Below are 11200 nucleotides of genomic sequence, written 5' to 3'. Positions count from 1 at the left end.
ATGCGTCGACTGAAAAACGTCTTTGCGAAATTTCGTAGTGGTAAACGGCCGAATGCTGTCCCGTAGAATATCATTTTTGTCGCGATGTGTACAACACATAGTACCAGGAATTTCTTTATTTTATCGAAAAACTGATTTAAACCATAATGTACTGTAAAAACTGGTATTTTTTAAATAAAGGTACGGCGAAACGGAACTTTCCGCAGCAATATACAGTTTTAGTATTCACTGATCCTCTTCCATCATATAATACTCTATTGCATTTTTTTTGTGTTCTTAAAACTTTGGAATGTTCCGAGAAGAAAACTTCGACTACGAGAATAAAAGATACCAATTGGTTGCATTAATATTTGAAATGTATATAATCTTGTTTAATTTTGTTAATCGTCTGTAAAAATTTACTGCTCATATTATTATTTTTATATAAATAAATGTAAGGTTTTTGTCATTGTCCCAATATGCCTAACCCGGACAACGTCTGGTATTCTGTTAGTATATTTATAAGTACATTTACATACATGCATTGGGTTTAAGTATAATATAAGTACTAACTACATACGCTGTAGATGTGACAATTTTTACTTCTGGCGAAATTACAAAAGTACTTGAAAAAAAACAAAATGAAATACTAAATATTTACATAATTTTTGTGTACATACATAGGTGCGATTTTTACGGAAGACCAACGAGACAGCAGCGTTGAATACTCATTTAAATACGCGGTGTATCGCATTAACAAAGACAAGATGCTATTGTCAAACACACAGCTAATTTATGATATTGAGTACGTGCCACGTGATGATTCCTTCCGTACAACAAAAAAGATATGTCGCCAGTTGGAGTCTGGAGTTCAAGTCATTTTTGGTCCAACGGATCCCTTGCTTGCTGCCCATGTGCAATCCATTTGTCAATCATTCGATGTGCCACATATCGAGACTCGCATAGACTTTGACACAAATTTCAAAGAGTTCTCGATAAATCTTTACCCATCTAAGCGGCTTTTGAGTTTGGCACACCGTGATTTGATGATTTTTTTGAACTGGACAAAAACTGCCATTATCTATGAGGATGATTATGGTGTGTATGTAAACGCTAGTCGCATATTCCACTATTATTTTGTGTATTTTATTTCATTTAAGGCCTCTTTAATCAACAAGATCTGATGCGTTCGACGCCAGATTTCCGCACCGAAATGTATATACGCCAAGCATCGCCTGCAAATTATCGGCAAGTTCTGCGCGCCGTTCGTCAAAAGGAAATTTATAAGATTATTGTAGATACTAACCCGACAAATATAAATAGATTTTTCCGAGCGGTAAGAAATTAGTAGTTCCTACTGAAGATTATAGTATTTTATTATGTTTGTTGTTAAATAATTTTAGATTCTTCAGCTCCAGATGAATGATCATCGCTATCACTACATGTTTACCACATTTGTAAGTCAATTTGTTTCTATATTACAATATTTTAAAAAGTCTATAAGGGGAGGGGGGGGTTTGTGCTTGTGGTTGAGTGGTGCGTCCTACCACTCCGCCACACCTTAGTTCGATCCCTGGTGTAGGCAACATCTAAATCAGAAAGTTTTTTCTAACAGCATAATGGGACCACTTAATAGAAGGCGATGCTCAAAACTAATTTTTCAAAAAATGGTATTTACGATAAAAAAATATCTACCAGCAGAGCCACAACACAGTGCCGAATCCGTCCATAAACATTGGATTCCCGAACGCTACTAGTTTCCGCGTACAACAGCTCAATGTTTACTTTACAGTCAGAAATTTTTTTTCCAATATCGAAAGCGAGTTCATGGTTGCTATTAAAGCATTTTTTATAATGCTTAAGGTTACTATAAGTCAAAGCTTGCTTAATTTTAATCCTTAAATTATATACGATTACGATTACTTTAATTGTAATCATATAGTTACCATTACGATTATAATAATTGTAATCTTAAATACTTAATTACTAAGATTACTGTAATAGTAACCATGAAATACATGATTACGAATACCGAAATTGTAATCCTAAAAATTTTAAGATTACAATTACAGTAATTGTTATCATGAAAACTACGATTACGAATACATACTTTAATTGTAATCCTAAAAATATCATGATTACAATTAATGTAATCGTAATCAATAAAATGTTGATTACGACTTTCTGATATTCTGTAAAAGTTTAGTAGTTAAGTAAATGAGCGGAACTTTTTTCTACTTCACCGAAAAGTATGTAAAATTGATTTAGAGTTGAAGTAATACAGTTACACAGCGGCTGCTGTGGTGTAGTGGTTAGCAGTGCGCGCTATCATTCCGCAGGGCCTGTATTCAAGCGCTGTTCAACTGAACATCAAAACATGAAAAACAAACAACTTTTTTCTAATTGCGGTCGCCCCTCGGCAGGCAATGGCCAACCACCGAGTGTATTTCTGATGCGAAAAACAGCTTCTCATAAAAATACAATCGCCTTTCGGGTCGGCGTAAAACTGTAGGCCCCTCCCCTTTGTGTGACAATATCAAGGCGGACAGTTAATCAAAATCAAACTTTATTGGAAATACTGCGACCACGAGTCTGTGGAGTAAACTAATTTTTTTCATGGCGAATTTTTTGATTCACCTTTTTCTCAATAGACACAAGGCTATTTTTCTGAATTTTTCCTATTTATAACCGTAAGGCCTTATATCGACCTATCTCGGCAGCCAGCTCGACAACGCTCTATCTCAAAAAAAACTTTTCAAGAACGCGCTAATTCAGGATTCGTTTCAAAAACTCCCTACCTCAGCTTTCGATTCAAAAACGCTCTATACTAGCATATTTTCAATACATTTTCAAGTGCGATAGGGCGTTCTTCATCCTAATTCTGAGATAGAGATTTTTCTAATAAAATTCTGAATTATGGCGTTCTTGAAAAGTTTTTTGACACGGCGTTTTCGAATCGGCTGCCGAAATAGGTCGATGTTCGACTCAGCAGTCGATATATTATGGAAATTTCCTTTCTTCCACGGTGTGTGTTTGATGTTATACTCAACCCTGTAAATGGGCCTTTTTGTCCTTGTCTAGCTCGCGCAATTCAAAATATTGTCATTTTGAGCAACTATCTGATGAGTGCAACCATCTACCCTGACGAAGCTTCAGAGGGCAGAGAAAGTGCCCTTTTTGCCTAAGAGTGTGACATTTTAAGAAACGAACACAAAATTTGTTCACCATTTGCCTTTATTGTAGAATCGAACACGAAAAGAGAAAGGGGCTATTAAAAGGCGACATTTTTTGGCAGAAACGAAAATACCATTAGTAAGCTTAAAATATTTACACAAGCTTTACGCATTTTTGAGAAAAATATGTTTTAATAAGAACTTATTAATTTTGATTAGCCACTGTCATCCACTATTTTATCAAAAATATGTACCGCGTGGAAGTGTTTTAAGAAAAATCCCATCTAATTGGAAGGGAATAGTAAATACCGTCTGTACATATTCCCTATTTCAATACTGGTATCTTTTATTCCAGACGGAGGGCATTTATCCGTTAAAAATCGGAATTTGTGTAGAGTATTATTTAAAAGCCCTTCTAAATTACTGCAAAGCAAGTTCAGCGATGTGGAAGAATATATTTCAAACCAAACCAGCTGCATAAATCTTTAGGCGATTTCAAAAGTTGCGTCACTTTCATCTGGAACAGCTGCGGTAGATCCACTGGATTTAAAAGAGATAACATAAAATTCCAGATGCTATGTCTTGATACTGCGGAATTGTGTGCCTCCTTTATCCCTGGCAACAAATTACAGCGCACAAAATTTTAATGGATGGTGCCGAAATTTTATGGAATTTCCTTCCACCGATTGGACAATTAAGTGAAAGGCCCAGGAATCGCGAAATAAAGATTTTAAAGCATATCGTAAACGTTTTAGCCGAAAAACTTTAGGAAAAGCTAAACCTGAAGATGTATTTCACCATCCACTGGTTTCTTCCGATCCTCTTAGGCTAAGACCCCATTATCGGCGCAATGGGCCGATTTTCTGCGCATTTGATGTACTGATAGCGTAACACAATTTTTCGAAATTCAGCAATCTGAGCCGAAATTGTGCTAACTATTTATAAGCAACCAAAATTAATATTGCTGTACCCATAATGTGAACAGTCTTTACTTCATTCTAGAACAATCAAATTGTAAACAAGTAAGAGCAGCGCTGTCTTCGGCTATGCCGAAGGCTTCATACCTTTCATGAACATCTGCAAATTTTAGTTTGACAGATTACTGATTTTGAATACATCTGCATACATCGATAGAGGAGTTACATACTTATATGAAAAATCGCCTCTAAACAATCAGAGGTATGGAGGATATACTTTATATGGCACCAATCTAAGTGATTTTCACTGCTATGTGATCGGTACGTAAACCGGTAACACAATTTATTGGGTTTAGTTTCCTACATAAAGGAGATATATCGCAAACCTATTAAGCTGGCATTTCAGGGTACTATTTTATATATATATAAGGAAAATTTGAAAGTTAGGAGGGGGGGCTCGAGCACCCCCCTGCCCCTACCTGGCTACGCCCATGGGTATCTGAACAATCAGTGCTATAGTAGATAAAGCTTATACAGCATAGATTTTGACGATTTTCTCAGTAGACTTTGTATTATTATTTATAAAATATCTTACGAATTTTATCGGTTTTAGCTGTTCAAATAAAGGAGTTTCACAGTAAAATCCCATATCTGAACAATCAGATGTATGGAAGATATATGTTGTAGTCACCCGATCCTTGTTATTTTCACTGTAAGTGTTCTGTTAATAATGAGTGAAAATGGTGCGAAATTTCATGTTCCTAGCTGCATAAATGGAGGAGTTATGATAAAAGACCTTATATCTGAACAATCAGTTGTATGGGGGCTGCAGGTTATAGTGACCCGATCTTCGTTATTTTCACTGTAAGTCTTCTGCTGATAATGAGTGAAAGCAGCGCGAAATTTCATGGTCCTAGCTACTTAAATGGATGAATTATAAGGAAAAATCTCATATCTGAACAATCAGTTGTATAGGAGCTATAGGTTATAGTTATCCGATCTTTTTAATTTTCACTGTAAGTTTTCTGTTTATAATTATTGAAAACAGTGCGGAATTTCCTGTTCCCAGCTATATAAATGGAGGAGTTATAACGAAAAATTTTATATCTGAGCAATCAGTTGTATGGGAGCTATAGGTTATAGTGACCCGATCTTTGTAGTTTTCACTGTAAGCATTCTGTTGATAATGGGTGAAAGTGCTGCGAAATTTCATGTTCTTAGCTGCATAAATGGAGAAGTTATAACGAAAAATCTCATATCTGAACAATCAGTTGTATGGGAGCTATATGTTATAGTGGTCCGATTCTTCCGGTTCCGACAAATGATTAATACATTATAAAAATACACCCACCTGCCAAATTTGATCCGGATATCTCGAAAACTGAGAGACTAGATTGCATACAAACAGACAGACAGACGGACAGACGGACAGACGGACATGGATAAATCAACTCAGCTCGACGTTCTGATCATATAAGTATACATTTTGATGGGTCTATCTCTTTTTGTTCTGGTACTTACAAACATCGGACCAAAGTTATAATACCATTTCATGCTCATGAAAGGTATAAAAATGTCGTGATTTTTATCGGGCGCTCATGTCCCGATCAAAGCCGAACATTTGTTTATTGCTATTATTAAACTAGCACGATATTGTGATCATGTTGTACCGAATATCGCCGCATATTTCATTTGGTCGATATGCACCTAAGGAAATTGTCACAATATGCGTAGGGATGCAAACAATGCATCGATGTTTCTGAAACATCGATAACATCGGCTAAAAAACCGATGTTTACCATCGATCGTAAAATTGGCGATATATCGATGTCAATTTTAACGATGTTTTAAACATCGACTTTAGTTTCGGTTCAAAATTGCCATTGCGTTCACATCTTTATGTTATATTCTTTGGGCTCTGTCACACGGTCAGTATTTATTGACGTAATCCAAGTATCGCGATATTTATTGACGGTGTACTATGCAGTATTGATGGGTCGTGATCCATATCGCAAAATATCTAAAAATTTTGCGATATGGATCGCGGATCGCAATACCGTCAATAAATATTGAACGTGTAGCACTTTCAAAACGCGATCCATATATTTCTTCAGTACATCTTTTACTCTCATAATGTAAACATCGGCTCTGCCTTCACTCTCGGGGCTTAAAATCTTTCAAAACAAATTGAACAAATCTTAAAATAATTGTGGAATGCATTATCTGTAAATTATACGTACAAAATAAAGATATTTTCTTGCGTCATAATAAGCGTTCAGCAAAAAAAAAAAATGCAAATACTGACGCGATAAATATTGAACATGTAGCATTCGTGCGCGATCCATCAATCCATCAATATGGATCGCGATCCAAATATCGTGATAATTACTGACCGTGGGACAGAGCCCTTTGAGTAAGCGTGTTACGGGTGATGGCAGCCATGTACTTAATAAAAGCAATTAGCAACGTTGAACATAGGCGATTTCCATGACGTAGTTACAGTATTTCAATACGACTTAAGGTGAGTGTAAGTATTATCTGCGCGTAAACAGCAAATCTATTATGGCATTGGAAGGAAATGTAATTAAATTCAAAAAACCTCCCATTGAAATGTTAACAATGTAGCAGTTTAGATGAACACTGGGTTTTTCTTGTAATTTTAACAAGCATTAAGTCAGTTCCAGGTATTTCAGGATTTGCAGGTTTTACAAGTAAAGCGGTTTTCGCCATTAATAAACCTTATGGAAGGTGGCGTACGTTAACAGCTTCCTGTAAAAACCTGCAAATCATGAAGTACCTGTAACATACTTATTAAAAAAGAGAAACATCGGAAAATATCGATGTATCGATAGTTTTAGGGCGATTTTTTTTCGGCATCGATGTTGGCTCTGAAAATTTGCATCCCTAAATATGAGATGATAATGGGACCGCTCAAAAAGTAATTGTACAAATTATTTAAATAATCGGTACATATTGTGCTACTTGTGCCGATAGTGGGATCTTAGCTTGACACTGAGAAAGGAGTTTAGTTACGTCAGCGAAATATGTTTTCCTTAAATATGAGAGAAATATATTTAGCTTACTTTTTTCTGAGCGTACTACAAGTTCAAGGCCTTTACAAACAGTCAGAAAAAATCGCTTGATCCAGAAGTAAGAGACATGGTTTTACTTGAGAATTTTGAACATACACAAACTGAATCTGGTGCTGCTGAATACGAATTAAACTTACATCATGCAGTCTACCGTTTTCTCATTCTTTCCATCTTAAGTAACACAGTGCTACACAAAAAATTAGCACTTCATATAGAAATTGTGTTTTGTTATAGCCCATAGGATACGACTATGTTTATAGTTTTTCTCCATCACTTCGTTTACTACTTTTTTATTAACAAATATAATAAATATTTGGTATTCTTCAAGTTACAACTTCAAGAAGTTATAACTTTGTTGTTTTTGATGGAATTAAAACTTTGTTCTCTCTGTTTGAAAGACATGGGTTTTCCTTTCTATCAAAGAAAAAGTTTGAAAATCGGCTGTAGAAGGGCTTAGTATTGCTCTTTTAATTGAAGAAATACGTAAATTTTTCAAAAAGTGAGGCAATAAAAGAAATTGTTTGATTTCCTTTTTGGTTGTTGTTGTTTCCGACATTTTTCCGAATTGTTTGATCTTTATAATAAAAAAGTACAAAAAGTCAGTTTTCCAAAAGTCATAAGTGAATTAAAATCGAATAAGAAGTCGCTTAGTAAAGCTTTATGTAGTGATAATAAGTATGTCCGTGTTTTCATTTTGTTTGTTTGTTTTTGTTCATTTTATTTATTTATTTATTTAATAGAAATATAATTATCAATAATTATATTACAGTATAAAGGCACTAGCAACAAAGGCTATCGGCCTGTTTTGTTCATTTAATACCGTTTTCGATTACGTACGTATATTTGAGCCATTCTTTTTTAAGTCGGACGGATTTCGTAAAAAAAAATTATGTCATGTCTCCGATTCGCTTAAAATTTTTCTATTTTTTTATACCAGACCGCACTTGTGCACAAGGCTATTACAACTTTGTTCACATAACGGTTGTTTGTAACTGGCAAAACGAATCAAGATATATATAGACAAATGTATACATAAATGATCAGAATGAAAATAGATATCGCTTAAGCGGTCCGTCCGCCTGTGCACACGATAACTCGAGTGAACATTGAGATATCTTAACGAAACTTGCTACGTGCACTTCCTTCGGGCGTAGGACGAAAGGTATTGAAAATGGGCAAAATAGGACAATAACCACGCCTACCTCCCATATAACGGTAATTTTCAAAAATACGAAAACTGCGATATTTTAGTAACTACTTAAGATTATTCATTCAAAATTGATATTTACAAAAATTTTTAGATGAAAAATAAGAATATTATAAATTTTTGGAAAATGGGCCTTGCCACGCCCATTTATGGTTACATGTGTATATCTTGGTAACCGCTGCACCAATTTCTTCCAAACTTGCCACAGTTGTTAACCTTGGTATAACATACGAAATGGCCGAAAATTTTTAAAATCGGAAAATAACCACGCCCACATCCCATATAACGGTAATTTAGAGAAATACAAAATCTTCGAAACATGAGTAAATATTAAAGCTAATTTATTCAAAATTGATGCTTGCAACAATTCTTAACCAAGAAATATGTTTGTGATAAAATTTTGGAAAATGGGCGTGGCACCGCCCACTTATGATCACATATATGTATCTCGGTAACCGTTCTACCAATTTGTACCAAACTCGGTATGGTTATTGTGCTTGCAACATAGAAGCAAAGCGTTGAAAATGATTGAAATCGCAATGAAATTGAGGCCGCTTTTAATATAACGGTAAATTTCAGAACTGCTTGAAACTTCAAAATTTCGAAATTTAAGGACTCCAATTTACTCAAAATTGATACGCCCCAGCTTACCATGTAGCGGAAGGTTTCGGAAAGGTGAAAAACATATATTTAATACTTGCGCCGGGTATTTAATGTTCGGCTCCGCCGGAACTTAGACTTTCTTACTTGTTTTTTATTTAGTTTATTTCAAGGATTGGACGGAATTCGAAATTTTCATATTTCCAGTAATATTAATGCATCGATTTAGTTGAAACTTTTTTACTATTATTAAAAACTAGCAATTACCCGGCGTGCTTCGCTGCGCCTTAAATGTATTTTTGTGTTGTAACTCTCTCCCAAAACTCGTATGGCGTCATTTATAAAATATATTAAAAGAGCTTTATGTAGTAAGATTTTCAAAAAAAAACTTCGATCTATGAAGCATTGTTTATTTTTTTTTTTGAGTGTGGGAGTTAGTTAATACATATCGTCAGTAGACACGAATAAAGGCGCGCTAGTGTATGTTCTTATGGACAGCAATGTTTTCATGTATGTACATATGTTTGAATGGTTGTATATATATTTGTACGTATGTACATATGTTTGTGTACATGTATATATGCACATATGTTGTACAAACGAAAACAAATCTAATAAGCTACTCGTTGATATAAATGCGAACTGTTCTGATTGCCAAAAATTATGTGTTTGTTGTACATTTGTTCAAGTTTGTCATTGTGCGTGTAATTTTCAAGAGTACTTTTGTACTCTCGCTATCTCCTTGTATTAACTCGTCCTTCGTTGGTATACTCTGATGAACATATGTGAGGATGATAGAGGGGCCAACTTATATAAGGTAGTGTTACAGGAGCAGTTGAAATTTTCGCCCGATGTTTCTTAAAGAAAGCCATAAACTTAGCGACCGTTGATTCAACTTCGTGTTATTTTGCTCTAGATTGCACCCTTTGTGGGCCTGTTGAATGAATTTATGTTTTGGTTGTATGAAAGATCAAAAAATTTGGATTTTCTGGCAAGTTGTACAACTTATCGCTACATTAATGGCCGTGTTGTACAAACTCATTTAATTGGATAAATGGATAACTCAGCCGAAATAGGTACGTGCTTTCGTTGCATTTTATAAATGTAAGCCAAAACTATGAAATTGTAAAAATGAGATTTTGCAATGAGACTGCTCGCAAAATTGCAATGTTTGTGGACAAAACGTCCAACTTGATTGTCGATTGATCTGAATGATTGTCAAAAGCATGTGTTTGTTGTAATTCACTCTGTCAGTTACTACCATTATGCGTAGGCCAATTCCCGAAATCATTTCATGCGTTTGAGTAGAAACTGAATGAATGAACACCATTTCATGATTACAATTAATGCATAATAGAGTTTATGTATTTAGTTTTTACTCAGATCGATAAAATGATTTCGTGAATTGGACTACACATCCACGTGATACTATGCTTTTAATTTATAAGGTAATTTTATGTTTTTGTAATCTTGCTACCACATGAATATATAAATTCGCGATAAGAATATATGAATTCGCCTTGCAAGATAGAAAGCGGGTAAGAATAACTGCCGAACAAAGGACTTTTTCTTCTTTCAACTTAAATAAATGCGTTTTGCAAACCAATGTGCGTACGTTACTTAGTGCCTTGGTAATGGCGAATTCGTAAGGATCTATTGATTGCATTATAACGTTTTCATTTATTTGTTAAACATACAATTACTTCCATTTGTCAGCAATCTGGCAACCACGCAAATGAAACGAACAACGAACCGACTAGCATAGCCGAGGGAGTAGTCAATTGTCAGCGTTCGTCACATGCAGATGCTTTGTGAAGTTTAAATGAGTAATCTCTGTAACAACTACTTGAATAAATTTTATTTGTTAAACTATATTAAACTAAACTAAAGAGGCCTTCTGACAGCCTCAAAAGTGATATGTAATCCACCCCTCGTGAAATAGTGTGGAAGTGTCATTTTAATATAAATTCTAACAGTGCGTGTGTTAGTGCAGAAATTGAGACTACGCTGACCGTGTTCGGGGAAATCGGGGCTCCTCTCAGAAATTTATGATGTTTGAAATAATATACAAAGTGCCTGCGAGTGGATACAGGCTGGTTGTAAAACTATGGTTTCGGGATAATTAACTCAGTTAATAAAAGTTCAGGTTGTACCATTAAATGCTTTTAAGTTACTTATAATATGTTTTACAAATTCTGTGAATGATTTGATGAGGGAAGATTGCTTTGCTAT

At 34.9% G+C, this 11200-nt stretch overlaps 1 protein-coding gene across 1 annotated transcript; it reads left to right on the top strand.

The window, feature by feature from the left end:
• The first annotated feature begins 664 nt into the window (after nucleotides 1-664).
• On the top strand, nucleotides 665-10783 carry LOC118754063 (glutamate receptor ionotropic, kainate 1-like). The gene is made up of 5 exons (XM_036488929.1): nucleotides 665-1077; nucleotides 1140-1315; nucleotides 1383-1494; nucleotides 1971-2050; nucleotides 10685-10783. Exons 1-5 carry the CDS (start codon nucleotides 747-749, stop codon nucleotides 10781-10783), a joined length of 798 nt encoding a protein of 265 aa, XP_036344822.1. The 5' UTR covers nucleotides 665-746.
• The last annotated feature ends 417 nt before the right edge of the window (nucleotides 10784-11200 follow it).

Source organism: Rhagoletis pomonella, unplaced genomic scaffold, assembly GCF_013731165.1.
Source record: "Rhagoletis pomonella isolate Grant_MI unplaced genomic scaffold, Rhpom_1.0 Rhpom_scaffold_03303, whole genome shotgun sequence".
Taxonomy (NCBI): Eukaryota; Metazoa; Arthropoda; class Insecta; order Diptera; family Tephritidae; genus Rhagoletis; species Rhagoletis pomonella.
This window is presented reverse-complemented; position numbering and strand designations above follow the sequence as displayed.